Here is a 25006-nt window from a genome sequence, read left to right as displayed (position 1 = left end):
CTGAATTGAGGTGACTGTTGTTGGGATTTGGTGCTATATAAATTGAACTGAATTAAATATATTCACATTTTTGCCATTGATATGGTATCTATAGAAAATACAGTGGCCTATGTAAACATCACTCTATTTCGCAGTGTTAAATAAATATGCTACACATTTCAACAGTATAAGTGGGCTAATGTGGATAATGCAGACCCATCTTGTTAATGTCTGTGAGTCATGTGTGTTTAATCTGTGCCATGCATTAAATTAGGCTTTAGAGAACTGATAATTTAGAGCATGATGAGAAACTACAATCACAAAAGATTTCTGCAAAACACAAGTGCACATTAGTGGCTGACATGAAATAGCAGCCTCAGACTAAGATGAGGGTGTTCATGTTGTCTAACTCACCAAAAAGCTGTCTGTGTTTAGCTCAAGAAAATTCAAAGATTAAAATAATGAAAATATAAACAATGAAATGCAGTAAATGTTTTCTAAGAAAAAAATACATCATGATCGAGAGATCAACTGTCTCAGAACAGACACCCAAAAAATCTAACATTTTTCTTTGACACTTCTTTATTGATAAGATAGCAAACTATGATGAAAATCAGAAGATGATTCAAGATTGTAATCAAAAAATAAATTTACATTTTAACACAGATGAATAAAATTTACAGTTTAGTATATATAGTGATTATAAGCAGTAAGTTCTTTGTTCTATTTCATCAGTAAAAGTCAGAAATTAGAGGCAGAACCTGCTGTTGTTTGAAGAGGGAGCTGAATTTTGTCTCACAGCTGAGTCTTCTAATATTCAAATGGCCACACTGTTTTCTAACTCTGCCGGATCCATGTAGGTGTATGGCACTTCTAAACGCTTGTTTCTGGCTTTGATAACTAAACTTAAATCTTCAAGCTCCATCTGAAAATCCTTGAGTATTTTGCGAGGAATCTCCTCAATGAAATGCTCCTCCGGGTACTGGCCAAGAGGGACCTGATGAGAATAATGATACACTTAGGTTTTCTTCAACAAAATTCACTTAAAAAATTCTTTGTTTTTAATCAAATAAGGCTCTTGGAATTACTGTGTACAGTTGTAATGTGGTTACAAAACTTGAATTCAGACATAATTTCTGTTAGTCTTAATGAAATCTTTGCTGCTTACAAAGTCACTGGACTGCTTGCTGAGTAGCCACATGGTGGCCATGCCCTGAACTGTTACATTGACGTCAGGGAAGGTGGCCAACATCGTGGCCTCGCTTGTCGTCCCCTTTGTGGTCGGTGGCGGGAGTTGCAGGGAGATGGGAGTGTTGGGCATCCAGCCACCATAGTCATACTGCATTTGATCAAGAAGTAAAAGATAACTGATAAAAAAAATATAATGATGATGTAATAATGGTGTTTAATGTATAATTCCTTCTTTGTTTTTTTAATATTGGTGATGCCTCCCTGTAGTTTTATGGTATTATTATTCTTGCTTGCAAAAGTATTCGGCCCCCTTGAACTTTCCCACATTTTGTCACATTACAGCCACAAACATGAATCAATTTTATTGGAATTCCACGTGAAAGACCAATACAAAGTGGTGTACACGTGAGAAGTGGAACGAAAATCATGCATGATTCCAAACATTTTTTACAAATAAATAACTGAAAAGTGGGGTGTGCGTAATTATTCAGCCCCCTGAGTCAATACTTTGTTGAACCACCTTTTGCTGCAATTACAGCTGCCAGTCTTTTAGGGTATGTCTCTACCAGCTTTGCACACCTAGAGACTGAAATCCTTGCCCATTCTTCTTTGCAAAACAGCTCCAGCTCAGTCAGATTAGATGGACAGCGTTTGTGAACAGCAGTTTTCATATCTTGCCACAGATTCTCGATTGGATTTAGATCTGGACTTTGACTGGGCCATTCTAACACATGGATATGTTTTGTTTTAAACCATTCCATTGTTGCCCTGGCTTTATGCTTAGGGTCGTTGTCCTGCTGGAAGGTGACCCTCCGCCCCAGTCTCAAGTCTTTTGCAGACTCCAAGAGGTTTTCTTCCAAGATTGCCCTGTATTTGGCTCCATCCATCTTCCCATCAACTCTGACCAGCTTCCCTGTCCCTGCTGAAGAGAAGCACCCCAGAGCATGATGCTGCCACCACCATATTTGACAGTGGGGATGGTATGTTCAGAGTGATGTGCAGTGTTAGTTTTCCGCCACACATAGCGTTTTGCATTTTGGCCAAAAGTTCCATTTTGGTCTCATCTGACCAGAGCACCTTCTTCCACATGTTTGCTGTGTCCCCACATGGCTTGTGGCAAACTGCAAACGGGACTTCTTATGGTTTTCTGTTAACAATGGCTTTTTTCTTGCCACTCTTCCATAAAGGCCAACTTTGTGCAGTGCACGACTAATAGTTGTCCTATGGACAGATTCCCCACCTGAGCTGTAGATCTCTGCAGCTCGTCCAGAGTCACCATGGGCCTCTTGGCTGCATTTCTGATCAGCGCTCTCCTTGTTCGGCCTGTGAGTTTAGGTGGACGGCCTTGTCTTGGTAGGTTTACAGTTGTGCCATACTCCTTCCATTTCTGAATGATGGCTTGAACAGTGCTCCGTGGGATGTTCAAGGCTTGGGAAATCTTTTTGTAGCCTAAGCCTACTTTAAATTTCTCAATAACTTTATCCCTGACCTGTCTGGTGTGTTCTTTGGACTTCATGGTGTTGTTGCTCCCAATATTCTCTTAGACAACCTCTGAGGCCGTCACAGAGCAGCTGTATTTGTACTGACATTAGATTACACACAGGTGCACTCTATTTAGTCAGTAGCACTCATCAGGCAATGTCTATGGGCAACTGACTGCACTCAGACCAAAGGGGGCTGAATAATTACGCACACCCCACTTTGCAGTTATTTATTTGTAAAAAATGTTTGAAATCATGTATGATTTTTGTTCCACTTCTCAAGTGTACACCACTTTGTATTGGTCTTTCATGTGGAATTCCAATAACATTGATTCATGTTTGTGGCTGTAATGTGACAAAATGTGGAAAAGTTCAAGGGGACCGAATACTTTTGCAAGCCACTGTATTTCAGCAAGACAGTGTTAAACCCCATATTGCATCTATCACATCATGGCTTCATTATGGAAGAGTCTGGATGCTGAACTAGCCTTGCTGCAGACTAGACCATTCACCAGTTGAAAACATTTGATACATCATGAAAAGACCCAGGACTGTTGAGCAGCTAGAATCCTAAATGAGATGGATCATCATTGCTCTCCCAAAGGTCTCCTAGGTTCTCAGATGTTCATGCACTGTTGTTTAAAAAAAAGGTGAAACTGTGTTTATACAAGGACTCACCTGTCCAGAGTTCACGGCTGCATGCTGGGCTGAGCAAGTGTAGATCACCATGGTGACAAACTTGACCAACTCAGTCACACAAGTAAATGTCTGAGGAATTCCTGTTGAGCAGAAAAAACCCAGCATCAATTGCATTGAGGTGAACAAAGAAAGATTGGATTTATGTTTGGATTATAATTATATATACTAAGAATCAATCAACTTTATCATAATAAGAACTGAAAATTTCTTTAAAGCCAACCTGTTTCTGCTTGAGAAAAGAAACCATGTTCAAAAATGTCCAAAATCCACTTCTGAAGTTCAGAGTCCTCCTGGACCTCACTGTCACTCTTGTAGTAGTAGCCGAGCATTCCCTGCACAAACCTTTGAGAAATTAGATGAAACATGCTTTCATTATTTATTTCATTAATTTTACTTAGGGATGGTAGATATCTGTAAGTATTAGAGACACCTTTCATTTTAAGAAAAGTACTGACACCTTCTGAGAAACTTTAATTAAAAAAATTGAACAATGTTTAACATTAGTGTGTACTTAAAGCAGTACTTAATATACTAATCTCTCATCTGAGTGTCTACGGGAACCACAGAACTTCCTATGGTATTTCCTTAGATCGATCATTCTCAACTATCCTAGGGGGCACCTCCTATTTTGACCTCGGGACTTCCAGGCCATACTCCGCACTGGCCACTTGATTATGGCGTTCCATGTATGCCCTGCCTGCTAGCATCTTGCAGCCTGCTCTTATGTGCTGGATTGTCTCAGGGGCATCTTTACACAGCCTGCAACTGGGGTCTTGCCTGGTGTGATAGACCCCAGCCTCTATGGAGCTTGTTCCTGTGCTGCCATGATTAGTGCCTCTGTGTCGTCTTTCACTCCTGCTTTGTCCAGTCACTGGTAGGATTTCTGGATGTCAGCCACTTCCTCTATCTGCCAGTGGTACATACCATGCAGGGGCATATCCTGCTATGGTGGTTCCTCCTCTTGCTCCTCTTTCTTGGGTTTTTGCTGCCTGAAGTATTTACTGAGCACGCAGTTGGTTGGGGCCATTTTCCTGATGTACTCCTGTATGTTCATTGTCTCATCCTGGACTGTGCTACTGACACTCACCAGTCCCTGGCTTCCTTCCTTCCGCTTAGCATACAGCCTCAGGGTCCTGGACTTGGGGTGAAACCCTCCATCCATGGTCAGGAGCTTCCTGGTCTTGATGTCAGTGGCTTCTATCTCCTCCTTTGGCCAGCTTATTATCCCAACAGGGTACCTGATCACAGGCAGGGTGTAGGTGTTAATAGCCCGGATCTTGTTTTTACTGTTCAGCTGACTCCAGATGCAAGACCCTCTGCAGGTACTTGGTGGTTGCATCTTTCCTAGTGGCCTCTTTGTGGTTTCCTGTTGGATTCCCTGGTATTTGTTGTTGTCCTCAATGTCTGCAATGTTGCCTTCTGATAGTTCGATCCCCTCAGTTCTGACTATTTTCCCTCTCTTTGTTACCATCGGACTACACTTCTCCAGTCCGAACGACATTCCAATGTCATTGGTGTACATCCTGGTTGTGTGGTTCAGTGAATCGATGTCTCGTTCACTCTTGGCATACAGCTTAATGTCCTCCATGTAGAAGAGGTGGCTGACAATTGCTCTATTCCATAGTCGCTATCTGTAGCGAGTTTTGGCAATGATCTGAGAGAATTCTGGCCTATGCAGAACAGTAGTGTAGGGACAGGGCATCTCCCGCACTTGATAGTGACTTGTAGATAGAAGATAGATAGAATGCCTTTATTGTCACTATACAGTTCTATAATGAGATACAGAGCATCTCCTACTCAGTGTAAACATGCTGGGGGGGGGGGGTACAGTTCTGCAACATATGGACAGTATTAACATAGGGGGAAAAGATATATATTTAAATATATATATATATAAAATGTACAATATACAAGCCGTATTTTTAAGAAAGAAAAAAAAGTAATATGTAATAAATAGTGTTATGTATATACAGTTGAGTTATTGCACATAGAATTGGTACTGCACAGTGGTGGTCCATAGAGGAAGTGGGAAGTGGGGGGCTGTGTTATCGGTGCATGTGTGAGTTCAGGGTGGTTATCGCTTTGGGGAAGAAACTGTTTTTGAGTCTGTGGGTTTTTGTGCTGATGCACCTGTAGCGCTTCCCTGAGGGAAGCAGACTGAACATGTTGAAACCAGGGTGGGAACTGTCCTTGATGATGTTTGCTGCTCTGCTGAGGCAGCGGGAGGAATAAATGTCCATCAGGGAGGGGAGAGGGCAGCCGATGATCTTTTGTGCTGTCTTGACCACACTCTGAAGCCTCACTCTATCCGCCTTGGTGCAGCTGCCATACCATACCGTGATGCAGTAGGTTAGCAGGCTCTCAATGGACGAGCGGTAGAAGGTCAGCAGCAGGTTGGAGTTCAGCTTGTACTTCCTGAGGACTCTCAGGAAGTGCAGCCGCTGTTGGGCCTTCTTGACGACTGCTGAGATGTTGTCTGTCCAGGAGATGTCAGCAGAGATGAGGACACCAAGGAACCGGAAGGTGTGGACCCTCTCCACACACTCCCCGTTGATGTAGAGGGGGGCCAAGTCAGTGCTGTGTCTCCTGAAGTCAACAATGAGCTCTTTGGTTTTCTTAGTGTTCAGTGCCAGGTTGTTTTCTGAACACCATGCTGCCAGCTTCAGGACTTCCTCTCTGTAGTCTGCCTCGTCTCCCTTCGAGATGAGTCCGACTACCGTGGTGTCATCAGCAAACTTGATGATGAGAGTGTTGTTGTGGGTCAAACTGCAGTCGTGGGTGTAGAGAGAATACAGGAGGGGGCTCAGCACACAGCCCTGTGGGGAGCCGGTGCTCAGTGTGTGAGTGGAGGAGAGATGAGGGCCGAGTCTTACAGTCTGGGGCCGGTTTGTGAGAAAGTCTTTTATCCAGGCACATGTGAGAGGAGGGAGGCCAAGAGTGACCAGTTTGGTGATGAGGATGTCCGGGATGATTGTATTAAAGGCTGAGCTGTAGTCCACAAAGAGCATTCGGACGTAGCTCTGCCGCTGCTCTAGGTGACTCAGCACAGCGTGGAGGGCTGTGGCGATGGCGTCTTCTGTGGATCTGTTTGCACGGTATGCAAACTGGTGGGGTCGAATTCTGGGGAGGTAATCCTTGATGTGCTGAAGGACTAGTCTCTCAAAGCATTTCATGATTACCAGTGTGAGGGCCACAGGGCGGTAATCATTCAGGCTGGAGATGGGAGACTTCTTCGGCACTGGGATGATTGTGGCTGATTTTAGACAGGATGGGATGGCTGCCTGATCCAGTGAGAGGTTGAAGAGTCTGGTGAAGATGAGGGTGAGCTGGTGTGCGCATGCTCTCAGTACCTTGCCAGGTACTCCGTCTGGACCGGCCGCCTTCCTGGGGTTCACTGCTAGGAGCACACGTCTGACATCTTCTCTCAATTGCTGATTCAGGGCGCCCTGTGGTGTTAATTTTGCTTGATTTGTCCTCTGCTTTTGATTTGGTGGACCATAATGTCCTTTTAATGAGGCTTGAGCATCTGGTGGGAATCACAGGCAGTGCCCTTAGCTGGTTTAAATCCTATCTCTCAGAAAGGTCTTTTTCTGTCACCATGGGTACCTATGCCTCCTCCATTGCCCCTGTTACCTCTGGTGTCCCCCAGGGGTCTGTGCTGGGTCCCATGCTGTTCTCTTTATATTTGTTACCCTTGGGCCGAATCTTTGATAAATACAATTTCTCTTTTCACTTTTATGCGGATGACATTCAAATCTATTTTGAACTAGCTGAGGATGTCACGTCGTCATTGCAACACTTCTCTGATTGTATGAATGAAGTTAAAACTGGTTACTGAGCAATTCTCTTATTCTAAATGATAAGAAGACTGAAATTGTAATCTTTGATAGTCCCTTCTCTCGGGCTGAATCAACTGGTATTTTTGGGCCCTTTGCTGACTCCCTTTCTGACACTGTGAGGGACCTGGGTGTTGTCTTGGACAGTTCCTTCAAGTTGGACAAACATGTGTCCTCCGTAGTTAAATCGAGTTTCAATCAACCACGTCTAATCTCTAAGGCCAAGCCCTACATACCACGTAAGGACCTGGAGAAACTTATCCATGCCTTTGTTACATCGAGGTTAGATTATTGTAATTCCCTTTATACTGGTCTCCATTCTGCCCTTATTCATAAACTGCAGCTTGTTCAAAATGCGGCTCTTGGTCTCTTAACTGGTACTGGCAGGTTTGAGTCTATTACTCCAGTTCTTTCCGACCTGCACTGGCTCCCTATTAAATTTCGTATTGATTTTAAAATTTTATTGCTCACTTTTAAAATCATAAACAACACCGCGCCCAGCTATCTTACGGATCTCCTCAGTTTTTATATCCCTGGGAGAGCGCTTAGATCAGCAGGCCAAATGCTCCTGGTGCAACCGAGATCTCGGCTCAAGACCAGAGGTGGTCACGCGCATTCGCCGCTGTCGCACCCTACCTCTGGAATAACCTCCCCCTAGCTATTCGGGCGTCTGATTCAATTCAATCTTTTAAATCTCGATTAAAAACTTATCTGTTTAGCCTTGCCTTCCCCAGCTCTTAGAGCCCACATCCTTAGTGTATTTGGAACTTATTTTTATTACTTGTTAATGATTATAATGTTTTAACCTTCAGCCTTTCGGGTTGTGTCTACTATGCCTGGTGTATTATTGGTTAGTTATGTCACCTGCCTGTTAGTATATTTTATGTGTATTTTGTATTTTATGCTTTATATTTGTATTTATTATTGCTCTTAACTCATTCTGTGAAGCACTTTGGCATGCCTGTGGTTTTTAAATGTGCTATATAAATAAAATTGTATTGTATTGTATTGTATCGTGCTCCGTTACAGTGAGTGGAGCGGTGCAGGAACCAGGTGAGGATGAGGATGGGAGCAGGGCTGAGGCAGATGAGTGCTGCTGTTGTGGTGTTTCAAAGCGGGCAAAGAAGCTGTTTATTTCCTCTGCCAGCTGCACACTCGGGTTTTCTGTTTTCGCAGTGCTGCCTCTGTGGTTGATGATGTCTTGCATTCCCTGCCACACCTCCCGTGTGTTGTTGCTGGACAGGTGGGACTCGATGTTCCTTTTGTGGTCTGACTTGGCTTGTGCTATTGTCTTGAAGTTGGCCTCTAGTGTTGTTAGCCACATCCCCATTGATGAAGGCTCTTAGGGTCCTGTCGATCTTGTACAGTTCTAGGCATTCCAGGAGGTGTGGGGCATTGAGTCATAGGCCTTCTTGTAACCAATCCAGGCAGTGCACAGGTTGGTCAGCCTAGTCTTGCAGTCTTGAGTGACTGCTCTGTCTACCAGTAGCTGGTGTTTTGCTCTTCTGGTATTTCCATTTTGGGTGTCTCTCATCGACTTGTGCTGTCAGACGCTCATGGAGTGCAGTCAGCCTCTTCAGCCAGTAGGCGTGAATCATGTCGGGGCCTGGTGCTGTCCAACTCTTCATACTGGAGACCCTTTCTTGGATGACCCTGTTCACGGAGGTTACTGTGGTCTGCTCTTAGATCCACTAGCCACTGAGCATTGATGTTATGGGTTGGGTCCTTCTCCCATGTGCTCTTCCACTATTGCTCTGTTTCCAGCCTTGGTGCTGCTGTTCTCATATTGTTCCCCTGCCATTAAGAGTACACCATGGCTGGTTCTGTGGAGAACAGCAGGTTTATTCTTCTGCTTTCTACCTCTCTGGTATACCTCTTCAAGTTTGCCAAGGTTGTGAGTCTTTGCTTGGCCGTAGCACCTTCTTCATTGCACCTTTCTGCAGCTCTGATAGTTGGCTAACCTCCCTCTGTGCTACCTTTATCTTGGCCTCTAGTCTCCTTCTCCATGGAGGGTACTGCTCCTTGTGGCTGTTCAACTTGTAGCCAAGTATCTCACTGATCACTGCTGCCGTGGTGTAGATAAGCTGGTTAGTCTCGGTATTGTCCATAGTGCAGCATTCACATCATCTAGTACAGGGGTGTCAAACTCCAGGCCTTGAGAGCCGGTGTCCTACAGGTTTTAGATATCACACATGTGAATCAAATGATTAGTTCATTACCAGACCTCTGGAGAACTTCAAGACATGTTGAGGAGGTAATTTAGCCATTTAAATCAGCTGTGTTGGATCAAGGACACATATAAAACCAGCAGGACACCGGCCCTCGAGGCCTGGAGTTCGATACCCCTGATCTAGTAGATCATCTGAGGGTACTTCACGCAGTCTTGGTAACCAGCCACGAAGGATCCAGGTTTCAAGCTTTGCCATGATCTTATCTCGCAGGTTAGTTCCTCTCGTGCTCAATGATCTTTCTTCCATCGCACTTGGGGCCCCCACCCAATCTCAGGTGGGGGTGATGATATCTCCCCCTTGACCTGTCATCCTGGCTTCCCCTTGCCGTAGCATTTGTGTTGTACCTCGTCAATCTCTAGCTGTGAGAGCAGTTCCTTCTTCTGAATGTTGGAAAACATTCCCCAAGTTGTTTCGCCATCAATCTGGATGCTGGGTATTGAAGATTTCATAGGTCCCTCATCCTAGTCAAGTAACCCTTCCACTGGGGTTACTTGACTAGTAGCATTCCAACAGCACCCTGTTTTTATCTCTTTCTTTTGTGTTCATTTTGTGTTCATTTTTTCAATGATCTTTTACTGGGGAAAAAATGGACTGAAAGTATTTTTTCAACAAAATAAATTAAAAGGAGCAATCAGAAAGCTAAATGAGTTAAACCAAATTGAAAACAGAACGCTCCCTGCCCCTAGGCCTCCTCCCAGATTCTGGGAGTTGGACACGCTGGAGAGGTTATATCTCTTGGCTGGCCTGGGAACGCCTTGGTGTTCCCCCGGACAAGCCGGAGGAGATACCAGGGAGGTCTGGGCTTCTCTGCTTAGGATGCTGCCCCCGCGACCCGGCCCCCGATAAGCGGAAGAAGATGGGTGGGTGGATGGAAAACAGAATTGTAAAATGACATAAATAAAATAAAAATTAATAAACTAACAAATAATAAAATATTATTATTATAACAGAACTGCAGTAGCTTGGTGGCATCATTAAGAGGTCAAAACTACCATACCTGTGGATGATATCCCAAACCTTTAGGCCATCATCTCTGTAGTAGAAGTTTGGCACAGCTTCTAGGCCACGTTCAGCAATGTCATCTGTTATACAGAGGGAGCTGTACGTCATTGAGGACACTGACCTCTTCAGGATTGTAAACATGCCCTCTCCACCTGATGCTGCAAACTACACAATAAGAAACTCACAGTTAGAGACAAATGTTGTACATTACACTGAAAAAGAAACAGTTCTTTAGGTAAAGGTCTAGTGACTGTGCTGGTCTTTGCATACCTGAGTGAAAGCACCAATCTCAGAAATTAGAAGGCGTCGAGCTAAGAAGTTGATCTGCAGAGTGTAGCGTGTGTGAGGTTTGAGGAGCTGAGGGAAAGAGGGAACTCAGTTAGTGACATGATTGGGGCAACACTTTGGTATTTATTATGCTGAGGTACGCTGTTGCACAATCAAAAGTCCTTTTTGGACAAATTAATAATCTCAAATGCTTTCAACATTATTTAAAATTATTTACAAACCAAAACACTGAGTTTCAGCAAACGTCAGTTACCTTGTACAGAGGATGCACCATGGGCACGTTGCGCAGCAGTGACACTGCAAAAACCTCAGCCAGCAAATGTGTGCGCAGCAGGTGAGCGTTGAGCTGATGGTGATTGAAATCTGCACTTCTCACAAAAATCTTGGCGATCAACCAGTCGTACTCAGAATCAGTAGGAAGAAAGATTGGATTGTCATCTGATGGAGTCTGCTTCAGCTATACAAGGACAGGGTCAAGTGATAAATCAAATTATGAGTTATTCTTAATCTCTGGCTTTCTTCTACAGCATGTCTTTTGGCCTTCTCCCTCTCCCCTCACTCCCAACCACTTGCGGCAGGTGGCTTCCTGCTTCTGACAGAGGTGTCTTCCTGTTAAAAAGGGAGTTTTTCCTTTCCAGTGTTGGCAGTGTTATTTGTTGACAAAGAATTGCCTGATTGTTGGGATTTTCCTCTCATATTTACCCTAGAAAATATATATATTTTGCTATGTAAATAAAGCTCATCTGAACTGAATTACCTGAATAGCAATCGGCATTAGTTTATTGTCAGGAGATTTGTGGAGCAGGACGAGAGGAGCCATCAAGTACTGCTTCTTCCCATTGATGGTGTTTGCTTTCACCCCATCCAGAAGCTTGTAGTCACACAGGAATATGTTCCCTTTCTGTTTGAAAGTTCAGGTTATTTCAACAGTGTGTATATTCAGTGAATGTGGAAGTGCATTTATTGCAATGACCAAGTAGCTGATTTAAGAAAAAATTCTTTCTCCTTTTTTTGTGTCTTTCTACATTCACCTTCATTTCATCTGCAAGGCTGCAACGACTGCGGGGAAAGACCATGTCATCAGTGACAGGGAAGTTACTGGGCAGGGTTGTACAACACTGGATCAAAATGGGGTTGACACCATTTAGAAACTGGTAGCCAAAGAAAGCATCTTCTTTCCAGTGTTCCTGAGCATATTCTGCAAAAACAAAAAAGAAAAAGAAAAAAAGCATTTAACAACATGTTCCTTTTTTTAAACTAGCCTACAAATTTTGCTCCATTTCTGACTTTGTGTCAGAAGTTCAGTGTCTGAGAGTCTTGATTATGTGAAATGTATAAAACGTCATAAGCTCTCTCTGGTGCAGTGGCGTGTCCAGCGGGGTGGCCAACCAGACTGGCCACCCCAGGTGCCAGCCTGAAGCTAAAACAAAAAAATTCAATCAAATATCAAATGTACGATTATGTTTTCACAGTGAAGCTCAGATATCCGAGTGTAAGTGAATGCAGCATCGGCTTCTGCACTATGAGCATCACGTTAGCAAAGGAAGGAGAGCGAAGCACGAAAGACGGCACCACAGAAAACAATTTTTCGGTGAAAGAAAATGAGGAGAGAATAAATGTCCCCGTAAGTAATATGAAGTTTGTTGACTTTAGTAAACTTCGGTGAAATTAGAATACCAAGGAAAAAATAACACTTAAAGAATTATTGCAACGTCAAATATCTACTGGGGAGAGCTAGCATAAGAGTTATGAGTTATAAGATATAATCCAAGTCGTAACATTGCTGTATGGAGCTGCAGATTTGGTTGCAGGTTAATACTGGCAGTGTCACCATGCCAGCTGACTGTATTTCATCATCAGCCAGTGTTGTTCTTTATACATCAATATTACCAAAGTTTACCATAAGGCAGCACTTACACTACACTGTGCGGTCTAGCTAATTTCTCTCATTACTTATCCTTTCTGCCAGCTCCATGTTATGAATAGAGTGTAAATCACCCCATGAAATGGCTGTGCCATGTTCAATGCAGGGATGTGCAGTTCTGGTTCTCAAAGCTCCTGTCCTGAGAACATCTCTTGTACTTTAGCAACGCAGTATCTAGAAACTTTGCACTGTAGTGGTTAAAATCTCATTCTAATAAGAGTTAAAAGCGCATTCGGTTATTAGGTTTATAGGGTTATTGAATTATGGTTAACGGTTGGTAGAATTTTTTTTTAACATTATCTGCCAATTACATCTGCCACCCTTCTCCAAATCTGTGCCCCTACCTTGCCCCCCCAACAAAAATTTTCTAGACACGCCACTGCTCTGGTGAGCTTTATTAGATATTGAAACCATTTTCTACTTGTTAGATCACCTGTCATAAGACAAAATGAGACTTTATATTCTCAGTTTTAAACATCAATCAATAGCTTGTTACGGCCCTGACTCACTTACGTATTTTTACTTGGGTACCTTGAAAGTACAATATCCCTCTTATGCCACACTTCTGTGTTAACTGCTCCTGACTTGATGCAACCATGCAAGTTAGAAATTGACGCCAGTGCTGTTGGGGCTAAAGCAGTACTGTTGCAAAAAGACTTGCAGGGATTGGACCACCCCAATTGTTACTTCTCCCCAAGTTTAAAAAGCATCAGGTAAATTACTCCATCATTGAAAAGGAGACATTGGCTATGTTGCTAGCTCTTCAGCACTTCCATGTGTACTTGGGGTCCAGCACATTACCCATTGTAGTGTACACTGTTCATAATTCTCTTGTATGTCTTGCCCGGATGTTTAGCCACAATAAATGCCTCATGCGATGGGCCCCGGTGCTGCAAGAAAACAATTCAGAGATTTGGCATTTAAAAAAACCCCCAAAAAAACAAAGAACAAAAACGTACTGATAAAGTACTAGTTGATGACCTCTCCCGGTTGTGAGTATGACTTGGTTTTTTTTTTTGTCTGTCACGAATATTGAAATCTGTGTATACAAAACGTAGTCTTGTATTTTAAGGGGAGGGGTGTTACGGCCCTGGGCCTCGGAGGGAGTGAGACTGCCTATTTGTGTTCATGCGAATCCGTGTGTGCCATGACTTGTGGGTGATTGGTTACTGGGAGGCCCGGGCCAGCCTTCTTTTATGCAGATCGCAGTGTGCCAGACCTCGCGGACGATTGGCTGCCTGGAGATCCCATGACCACTCCAAGACCAATTGACTGGCTGATTGTCTGCACCTGGGAGTATAAAAGGCTGAAGATCCTTCACACGATGGGGAACTGCTGCTCTGAAGGGAACACGCAGTGGCCTCCTCGTCTGCTTTGCATGTGAAGCTCGTTTGTTAAAACCTGTTTGCTGTGTTGCTCTGTTTAAACCTGACATACAGCTGAACTTAGTTTCATTAGAGTTTTGTGATGCTGGCTTGCCTTAGTTACCCTTAGCTTTTATTTTGTGTGCCGCCAGCTTGTCTTAGTTAACCCTTAGCTTTTACGCCTGACTGTTTTCTTCGTTATGTAATAATTGTTTGCCCAGTGGTCTGTTGAACAGCCCTGTCGGTTTTTGGTTTAAAGTTTGAAATTAAAACCCTTTTACTTTACTCTGTTTGTGTGGGGGCTTGTGTATGTTACTCCTCCCCTGACGCCTAGCAGAGGGGGTCGTAACAAGCTATAAACTTATATAATATATATGTTTTTAAAGAACAGGCTGTCTAATGTTCTTATTATTCAGGAGAATCGACTATGTATACTGGTATAGTAATACTTCAAAGGTAACAGTTAAGTACATATTATTATAGATATTATTATGCACACTGTATAAGTACTCCATACTCCAACTATGATGTTAGTTACCTGATATGTCAGTCTTTTTGCAGCAAAACACTCGATTGATGCCGTCAATATTATCCCACTTCTCCTTACAGTTATCCAGTCCCTTCAGCTTCAGCTCAGTCAGTCTGAAACAGAAGAGCACATTCATCTTATTTCTTTACTGTATTTAACATAGTTATAGTTTTGATAGGTAAAGAGAAAAAAAGAACTTCACCCTGTGGAAGCAGTGTAGAGAAACTCTGTAGTTTTGGTGAAGGAGAACTGAACCTCAGATGGCAGAAAAATTGGGTTTTGTGCCTTCAAGGAGTGAGGTATTCCCTCTGCATATGCATCCCAGCTGAGAAAAAGAAATTGCAGTTTCAATTCACAAAACATAATATATGAATAATATAGTTTGCAATGCATTTTTAAATTAATCTCAGCAGACAAACAATATATTGTAATGCTTCATTTTAAGGTTAAATATCATTAGTATTAGGATATTCAGCTATAACTGGAGAGCATTTGTATTCCAGTTTCAGGAGCTGTAAAGCTAAAATGTGTATAAGCTCTGAATTCTCACCGATAGTCTTCCTCTCGCTGCTGAATCTCCTGCTGCCGACTGTACCTGCCAAGATGATGGTTGTCTTCAAAGACTCTCAGAGCTAAATAAGAAAAAATGGTTTCAAGTTGTTCTTGTAAATATGGTATATACTGTATTAGGAAATTGCTTCAGCCTCATTACAAACTTTGTTTTACATCTTCAATGGTTTGAACAAGATTTAAGATGAGCACATTTCCCAAACCTTTTCCATCTTTAAAGCGGTGCACCTTGCTATCAGCAATCCAGCGGTAGATGGGAAAATTGTAGATGTCTCCTTCAGGGGATTTCACTTCCACCTTGGCACAAAACCAATCATCCTCTGGGAACAGTGGGAGAGACTGTTTGTCTAACTCTATTAGTAGAAGCTTTCCAAGGGAAGTGGAGCAGGACACCTTAAACTTTGATACCTAAAGAAATGACATAGCAGTTTGTGCTGAGCTTCAACACTCGAGCATACAGATCCTCTTATAATTTACTGTGGTCCATGAAGTGAACTGTTTGCTTTGACCATCTTCATGGTGATAGATTTCAACTTTACATAATTCACAGTTAATAATTCCCTTATTTCCCCTAAAAGTTTGCATGTACTGTATAATGTCATATAGGGAACCTGAAAAAATCATGGAGATGGCCATCCCAGACTTACGGCTCCTCTGACGAAGGATGAAGCCCCTTTCAAGCCCATGAGCCACTTGCGATCACTCTCCCCATCTGTGCCCACCAGCTTAATGTAGACATTGTTAAGAGTAGTGGAATTAAGGCGATCACCAGTGAATACGGTCACTTTATACTGCACCATTTTTCCTCTTGAAATCCTGGTAGGGGGAGAATTATAATCATTCTCAGCACTGATTTGGAAATGTAAACATTCAAAATTCTTGCATCACAATTAAAAGAATTTGAAGAGATTATCTAAATGCCTTTTTTGACCCACAATTTCTGACTGAAATCCTGTGAAAACATCTCTTACCTTTGTAAATGAGACGAGGACGTTTCTTAGAATAACAGAACTTGCCCCTACAATTTCTCTTTTTATTTACTCAGTTTAGTGGGAGTGTCCAGTCAGTTGCATCAATCAGGTATTGTGATGAAATGCCAGATAAGGTTATCCAAATAATAAAATCTGAAGGAAGTGTTATCTTATTCATGATAAATTAGCTCTGCCACTGTGAAATGTTGACTATAAACTGCACCACTCTTTTTATTGATCTGTCAAAGCCCTTGACACTGCTGACTTGTCATTTTATGCCAGAAGTTATTGGAACTAGGCCTTTCAGAGGAAGGCTGGTTTACTAATTACCTTTCCGACGGTAAGCAGTGCGTGCAGTTTAACGGTCTCTCTTTGAGTTTTTAACATATCACTAATGGAGTGATCTGTCTTACATTATTTGATATTAATGTTACGGGTGTGGGACAAAAGCTAAATGTATTTTACCATTTATATGCAGATCACACAATTATGTTTGTGCTCATACCACCAACATGGTTTTCCAACAATTACAATTAGCTTTTGATAGCTTTTGATGAGCTCGGGCTCGGGTGTTTCAAGTACAAATAGTATGGGCAGTATTTCCCTCTACTGTATCTTTTCAAGTTTTTCTGTTGAAACTCATAAAAATACTCTTTACTCCTCCTTGACAATGGTGATATTGTTTGCATGAATAACCCTGCTCCTTCTCTCTATCTCTTGGACTATCTTTATCATGGGGCATTTAGGATCTAGAAGTGGCTGTAAACCTTTAAGACACCGCTGCACTTTACAATCTCTAGCTGATTTGTCTTCATTGGAATCACAAAGGATGTTCCCTCACTCTTTATGACTATTCACTGGGATTGTATCTATAAATATATGGTGGACATTTTATCTTTAAATCTATTTCTGACTCATACAGCTCTTGTCAGATTACATATTCAGTTATAGTCTGTGGTCTCAAGATTTTTTTACACTCACAACTCCATCAGTTCATACAGAAGTATTTGCAGCTATTTCAATTGATTTTGTTTGCAGAGTTTAAAAGATGTGTAAGTGGTTTTGTGAATTCCTAAATGGGAACTTGTTCTTGATTTTAATATAATTTTGTAAACAGACAGTTTTCGATATTTGATTCTGTTGTTCTGATTCTGATGTTTCTTTTTTATTGCTTCTACTTTATTGCTTGAATTTTATTATTCCTATCTGAAAAAGGTTTCTCTTGTAAACAAAACAATGAGTGTTAATAGGATTACCTGTTTAAATACAGGTTAAAAAAATATTTAGGTCAGTGGTGGTTTCTTGGACATGACGATGAGTATGAAAATTATCATAGTTATCAGATTCAGCTATGCGAGGTAAAGACTGAGGACCCAAGTGCAGGACGGGGTAATTGAAGGTTGAACTTAAAATCCTGCAAATATTCCATGGAAAAAAAAAACAGCACAACTAGTGGGATGAGTTAACGAAGGGTAATACACAAGGTAATGAGTCAAGAGGATTCATGCTGGAAACCCACTGGAGACTAGTCTGTGTAAGTTCTCAGTCATCTGGGTCATGATAATCTAAGGAGCTCGGAAAGAAAGCAACTTTAAGTTTCTTGAATGAAGGATGAAGGTCTCAGCTACCTCCTCCAGTGCAAGAATTTCTCTGTCTGACCTCATAATACAAGAAAAGAAGGCCGTCAAATCCCTGAGCAAAGACCAAAACATCACCATATTACCAACAGACAAGGCAAGGTGCACTTTTGTTCTTATTATACCAAGATTACTACACTCCTCGGTGTCAATAATACCCATGAAGCCTTAAGGAGAGATCCCACAAGCAACTACAAAAAGACAGTCGTCAGTTGGGTGCGACAACTTGAAAAGGAAACGACATTGTCCACTCTACATATCACCGTCTGTACCCTGGGGATACTATACCCTGTATATATTGACTTCCATCATATCAAAAACTTTACTGTGTTCACCAAAAAGGTCCCAAAACGTACACTGGATTCAAATAAAATCATAGCGTTCTTTGATGTGGCTTCCATTTTCACTTGTATCCCTAAAACTGAGGTATTGTCAGAAAAGCAACACAGCTCCTTAGAAAACAGAAACAGCTTTACCCCCGATCAGATTTGCACGCCGTTAGACTTCTGCCTTACCACCATCTATTTTTAATTAAACAAGTGTTTCCAAAGACAAAATATGGAAGTGCAGTGGGCTACACAATGTCACCCTTTACATCGAAGAAGTGGAAAGTAAAGCTCTTGGCCCTTTCAAACGGACAGCACCTTGCCACTGGGTCAGATACTTGGATGACACCTTATCTTTGGCCTTTGAACTTCTGCAGGGAGCCACCATATTATCGACACTAGCTCTCCGCAATGTCAAATACCTTGTTTTTGCACACATTTTTGAAAGTTATATCCAACTTTACATAAAAATACCTCAGCCAATGCCTCAGGTGTTGTTGGGGTTTTTTTTGTACAACTATTTAAAACTATTTACAGAATAATCAGCTATCATGTATTCAATACAATTCAATTCTACTTATATAGAACCACATCACAACAGCAGTTGCATCGAGGCACTTTATATTGTAAGGAAAAGACCTCAAAATAATACAGATAATACATTTGCCTTATCATTGTCTCTTCTCTGCAGAGGAATCCTGTGTGCTCTGAATGAGTTACAAACTGTTTTCCCCTGGAGCTCAGGATCCGTAGCTCACAATTCCCATTGTTGGCATTATTGAATTTTACTTCAGTCTATATAAATCCAGTGTCAGTGCACCAGTTCTGCATATTGAGTCTAACAAAAAAAACTATGACAGACTGATTGTCGTGATGAGTTCCGGTGTATTTGTTTTCACTTAATTCATTTAGCTTACTCATCAGTTGAAAGAAATAAGTACAGCATGGAAAAGTCTTCGAAACATTCAGTGTCATTATTCACAACTCTGTGTTGAGGTCTTTTAGTAAAGCTAAAGTAAAAAGTAGACATGAAATATTTGAATGTCTTGAAGTAAAATGACACTTAGATAAAACTTATAATAAATGCACTTAGGTTTGGCCTTTTTGTTCAGGTTTGATCTATAAATTAGTTTGAAGCGTTGGTACATTTGTCTGATGCTGGGATGTCTACATGACTGATTCAACAGCTTTCACAATTTTATAAACTGAAGTAAAACTAGTTTTTCAATTAAAAAAAAAAACTTAAAGAAGAAATCTGGAAACTAACTGAATCCAATTTCCAAATTTATTTGTAAAGCACTTTAAAATACCCAGCACAGGACCAAAGTGCTGTACAGAAAATAAGTTAAAAACAATAGAATAACAGAAAACAGCAAAAATAAATAAATAAAACATATAATACATAAAAATTAAAACAGTCCTACATTAAAAAAGAAAACAAGATAAAACAGCATAGAATCAACTAAAAACAACTAAAACAAAACTAAAAAATAAAAACCAACATCTCACGTGGTGTCAAAGGCCAGGGTAAAGTGGAGGACTTAAAAACAGGTAGGGAAGTGGCCTGTCTAATCTCTAAAGGGAGATTGTTCCACAGTTGCTGCTACAGCAAAAGCACGCTCTCTTCTAAGTTTACGCCCAGTCCTGGGTACATTCAGGAGCAGCTGATCAGCTGACCTGAGAGAGCGGGTGGGTGTATAAGGCTGTAGCAGCTCAGAGGGATAAGATGGGGCTAGGCCATGGAGAGCTTTAAAAGCAAATAAAAGAATTTTAAAATGAATCCTAAAAGAAATGGGCAGCCAGTGAAGTGAAGCTAAAATAGGGGAATTGTGCTCAAACTTTAGAGTGCCAGTTAAAAGACGAGCTGTGGCATTTTGCGCCCTCTGTAGATGGGGAATATATGATGCTCTGAGCCCTATATAAAGTGCATTACAGTAATCCAGCCGAGTGGTTAGGTTTAACTGAAGTTAAACCAAAGTGAAAAAAACATTTTTTTAAATAAAAATTAATAAACTGAACTAATAATAAACTTATGACCCAGTATTGTAGGCCTCTTTTTGTTAAAAGGGAGATTTTCCTTCCCATCATCGCCAAGTGCTTACTCACAGGGGATCTTTTCAATATTGTAGACTCTTTACAACAGAAACTAAAGTACATTGAAATGTGTGTTGCTGTGAATTGGTGCTATATAAATAAAGCTCAGATGAACTGAATTACCTGAACAGCAATCGGCATTAGTTTATCAAGTACTGCTTCTTGTAATTGGTGGTGTGCTTTAGTCACACAGGAATGTGCTCCCTTTCTGTCTGGAAGTTCAGAATATTGCAACAGTGTAGCTACAACATTGGCTCAGTGAATGTGTACATTATTGCTAAGATCAAGTACTTGATACAAGAAAATGTTCTTTCTACTTTTTTAAAAGTGTGAAACAATCGCTTTCATTTAATCTGCCAGGCTGCAGAATTCAAACATTATATATACATAAAATACTCTGCAATGTCTTTAATTATAATTAATTAACCCTAACCCAGCCAACAATTATTCTAATGTTTCATTTTAACCTTAAGTATACATAATATTAGCAGATTCAGCTGTAGCTGGAGGGCATTTGCATGTCAGTTTCAGGGGCCATAAAGCTAAAATGCTCTGAGCTCTCTTCCTGTTGCTGCTTAAGCTCCTGCTGTACCTGACTGAACCTGCCTAGATGAGTGATGTCTTCAAAGAGTCTCAGAGCAAAAAAGAAAAAAAGGTTCTTGTAAATATGGTATACTTGGAACTTGCATTAACCTCCTTTTTACAATGCTCCAGGAGGGGTAAAAAGGAGGCCACATGATTGAATTGCATGTATGACCCAGCTCATTCTCTCTATCAGTTGGACTTATCACAGAGCTTTGAAATTTATAACTCACAGTAAACCTTTAAAACACTGCTGTACTTTTTATTCTCTAGCTAGAACTACACAGGATGGTTCACTGGTATTTTATCTATAATATGGTTTACTCACCTCTTATCAGATTACATGTTTAGTCATAGTCTGTGGTCCCAAGACTTCATGACATTCATTGTCAACAGTTCATGCAGAGTTTAGAAAGAGGCCTTTCCCTGTACCCTGCAGAAGGATTTACAGCTCTCTTAACTGATTTTTGTAAACATTATGCAGTTTTCATTATTTTACTCTTTCCATTTTATTGCTGTAATTATGCTAAAACATCTCTCCTGTAAATGAAACACTGAGTCTTAAGTGTCACGGCTGCGGCAGTTGTGCGGGGTTGAAGGGAAAAGGGTCCAAAAACAGGTACTGATGTAGATGCAATGAGTGAGCTTTATTTATATGAGGTGATAATACAGACAGAAACAGAGGTGGCGAGAATAGAAACTAAGATAAGTCTAAACTAGGAAAACTAAACAAACTTAAAACCATGACTCGCAGAATGATATGCAGGATAACACACAGGATGACACGTGGAGGTAAAACAGAGTGGAACATGGGAAGATGCACGGAGGTAACACAGAGTGACTCAGGGAGTCAAACACAAAACACTGGGTCACTCCCAGGACCTTGACAGAAACCCGGGTGGGCGGCCAAGGACTTGAAACAAAATCAGAGCTCACAAAAACAGTTCAAACACTGTTCAGTGGGTCGGCCTGGGGGCTGATGGCTCAATAGCTCATAACAGAGCAGGTCTGGAGGCCAGCCGTGCAGAAGGCAGCGGCGGTGAAGGCCATTACCTGTATAAATACTTTTTTTTTTTTTTTTTTTTTTTAAATTCAGCAATTTAGACTGGTGGTGGTGTAACATTTTGGGCCCAACTTAGTACCAACTGAGCTTTGTAGCCACAAGTTACTTGAATATTGTTTCTGGCTTGTCGTTTCCTTTACAACTGCAGTGCACCCATTTTTTGATGGCTGCCTTCAGCAGATACAACAAAGAGGGTTTTTTTTAATATGACTGTTACGTCCTCCCCGAAAGGGTCTAGGCATGCGAGTGAGGGGACCAGTAACAAATGGGTCTGGAAACAGAACGAAAAGGAAAACAGACAGAGTTGTTCTATAATAATATAGTTTTATTACAAATGACGTTAACTTAAAGAGCCGGCAACGCCGTTTTACCAATAATGCCAAAGAAACAAAGGAAACACTCGCAGCAACAAAAGAAAAAGCTATCAAACAAATAAGGGAGGCACTTCCCACTTCATATCTTACTTCTCACCACGGGGAGACACTTCCAGGGCCCACAAGCCCATCTACTCTCAAGGAGGCTGTCTGTCCAAAACCTAGCAGAAAAATGCGTCGAGCCACAGAGGGGAAAAAACCACCTTTGCTCATCCCCAGCTTATATAACCTCAGATGTGATTGCTGACTGGATTCAGGTGGCAAACGAGGCTAATCAAGAGCAGCTGTGTCCTGGGGAGAGAGGAGAGTGAGAGAGACAGGGGGGGTAGGAGTGGCAAGAGAGGAGGAGGCGGAGAGAGCGGGCAAACACCCCACCCACAGCCTCACAGGATGTAACATTACCCCCCCCTTACATTCAAGCTCTACCAAAACAACAACAACACCTTATTGTGAGCTGCGTGACAGTGCATCAGCTACTATATTGTCAGTACCTTTTTTGTGTTTGATCACCAGATTATAATCCTGGGCCAGCAGTGCCTAGCGCATCAGTCGCTGGTTGTGGCTGTACATCCGGTTCAGAAAAATGAGGGGATTGTGATCTGTGAACACGGTCACCGGGGAAGAGCTGGAGCCCATATACACTGCGAAATGCTGCAGAGCCAGAAGCAGAGCTAAGGCTTCCTTCTCTATGGTAGAGTAGTTCAGCTGATGGCGTTTGAACTTCGCAGAGAAATAACAGACCGAATGGCACACACCCTCATCATCATCCTGCAGTAGAACAGCCCCGGCTCCGGTGGCACTGGCATCGACCTCTAGCTTAAAGGGTCGAGAGAAGTTAGGAGCTGCCAAGACAGGGGTGCTGCACAGGAGGGATTTTGCCGAGTCAAAGGCATGCTGGCACTCAGCTGACCATTCAAAAGGCACCTTTGGGCTACACAGTTTGGTTAGCGGAGTCATGACCACAGAAAAGTTCTTACAGAAACACCAGTAATATCCGGTCATACCTAGGAACCGCCTTAGTTCCCGTCTGGTGGTTGGAATCGGGTAGTCCAGGATTGCAGCAATCTTCGCCTCCACCGGGCGGACTTGTCCAAACCCCACCTGCTTACCTAGGTAAGTGACTGTTGCCTTACCAAACTCACATTTAGCGAGATTGAGGGTCAACGAGGCCTCGGCTAGCCGCTGAAACACTGTCCTCAGGAGGGACATATGATTTGCCCACGTGTCTGTGTATAGCACTACATCATCTAGATACACATTGGACTGGGGCACATCTCCCAACACCAACTGCATCAAACGTTGAAAGGTAACTGGGGCGTTTTTCATGCCAAAGGCCATTACTGTGTATTGCATGAAGTGGTCAGGGGTGACAAATGCAGAAATATCTGAAGCTCTGGAAGTGAGAGGCACTTGCCAGTAGCCTTTAAGGAGATCGAATTTGGTAATGAATTTGGCAGGGCCTATGCTGTCGATGCAGTCTTCCATACGAGGAAGCAGAAACGAGTCAGAGACCGTTACAGCATTTACCTTCCGATAATCTGTGCAGAAACGGGGTGTGCCATCAGACTTAGGTGTTAGTAGACATGGGGAGCTCCAGGGGCTACAACTAGGTAGTGCCAAGCCGTTTTCTACTAAGTACTCAACTTCCTTTTTCATCATTTCACCTTTGGCGACGGGGCAGCGGTATGCATGCTGCTTGATTGAGGCTGCGCCACCAACATCAATGTCATGCTCACAAACATTGGTACGGGAGGGTACGTCACTAAAGAGAGACGGGTAGGAGTGCAACAAGTCAAGTACATCTTAACACTGGGACGGAGGAAGATGAGACAGGTGGGCCTCGGCCTTAGCTAAAAAAACAGAATTTGACAACCGCCCACATTGCTGTCCCTCAGAAAGGGTACCCAGATCATCATCACCCTTAACTTCTACACTTAGCAGGGTAACAGGGACTGAACTGGGGACAGCCGTCCCAGCGGTGTCTGATGGTTCTGTCATGCTGGTGTCTCTGGTATGGTATGGTTTCAGCATGTTAACATGGCATAGGCGAGTCTTCCTTCTGCGTTCTGGGGCGTTGAGAATATAGTTGGTGTCAGACACTTTTTTCACTATCACATAGGGGCCTGAGAAACGAGCCATGAGGGCAGAATTAGGCACGGGCAGCAACACAAGAACTTTGTCCCCAGGCTGAAAATGTCTTCCCACTGCTTTTTGATCAAATCGTCTCTTCATGTTTGCCTGGGATACACAGAGAGCCTCTTTTGCTAACAAAGTAGCCCGTTGCCACCTGTCCTTACATGTTTTCACAAACTCCACCACATTAGTTTTAGGCACACAACCACTGAGAAAACTCTCCTTCAGCACTTTTAGTGGACCCCGCACATCATGACCAAACACCAGGGTAGCTGGGCTGAACCCCAAAGACTCCTGCTTCGCATCACGTATAGCGAACAATACAAAAGGGACCCCTTCATCCCAGCTTTTTCCCATGTCATGGCAATACTTACTCAACATTGCCTTGAGAGTTTGATGCCACCGCTCAAGTGCACCTTGTGACCCTGGGTGATAAGCACTAGACACAGAATGAGAAACTCCAAAGGACTGTAAAGTCAGTTTAAAATCCCTGGACAAGAAATTGGTACCCTGATCCGTCTCCACAGTTTTCGGGAGGCCAAAGGTGGTAAAGAATTTGACTAATGCTTTGGTAATGCTTGCTGTGGTGATTCTCCGCAGTGGAATTGCTTCGGGGAATCAAGTGGACACACACATTATAGTTAATAAGAACTGATTCCCTGCCCGCGTCTTTGGTAAGGGGCCAACACAGTCTACCATATGCTCAAATGGTTCACCGACAGCAGGGATAGG

At 42.3% G+C, this 25006-nt stretch overlaps 1 protein-coding gene across 1 annotated transcript; it reads right to left on the bottom strand.

Annotated features, from left to right (window-relative positions):
- Positions 1–549: 549 nt before the first annotated feature.
- Positions 550–16182, bottom strand: LOC116330066 (hydroperoxide isomerase ALOXE3-like). The gene is made up of 15 exons (XM_031752250.2): positions 16066–16182; positions 15742–15910; positions 15298–15502; positions 15075–15156; positions 14727–14849; positions 14534–14637; positions 11739–11905; positions 11465–11608; positions 10961–11164; positions 10690–10776; positions 10415–10584; positions 3571–3692; positions 3330–3430; positions 1148–1318; positions 550–976 (listed from the first exon to the last, which is right to left on the bottom strand). Exons 2-15 carry the CDS (start codon positions 15892–15894, stop codon positions 797–799), a joined length of 2013 nt encoding a protein of 670 aa, XP_031608110.2. The 5' UTR covers positions 15895–15910; positions 16066–16182; the 3' UTR covers positions 550–796.
- Positions 16183–25006: the final 8824 nt, after the last annotated feature.

The sequence above is a fragment of the Oreochromis aureus genome, linkage group 6 (genome assembly GCF_013358895.1).
Source record: "Oreochromis aureus strain Israel breed Guangdong linkage group 6, ZZ_aureus, whole genome shotgun sequence".
Taxonomy (NCBI): Eukaryota; Metazoa; Chordata; class Actinopteri; order Cichliformes; family Cichlidae; genus Oreochromis; species Oreochromis aureus.
This window is presented reverse-complemented; position numbering and strand designations above follow the sequence as displayed.

Excerpts from the sequence above, each read along its gene's own strand:
- LOC116330066 (XM_031752250.2), bottom strand. The coding sequence starts at position 15,894 with ATGGTGCAGTATAAAGTGACCGTATTCACTGGTGATCGCCTTAATTCC. Across the intron at positions 11,609-11,738 it reads GCCTTGCAGATGAAATGAAG|AAAGGGAACATATTCCTGTG; the intron begins GTGAATGTAGAA and ends ACTTTCAAACAG. Across the intron at positions 10,777-10,960 it reads TGGTGCATCCTCTGTACAAG|CTCCTCAAACCTCACACACG; the intron begins GTAACTGACGTT and ends TCTTTCCCTCAG.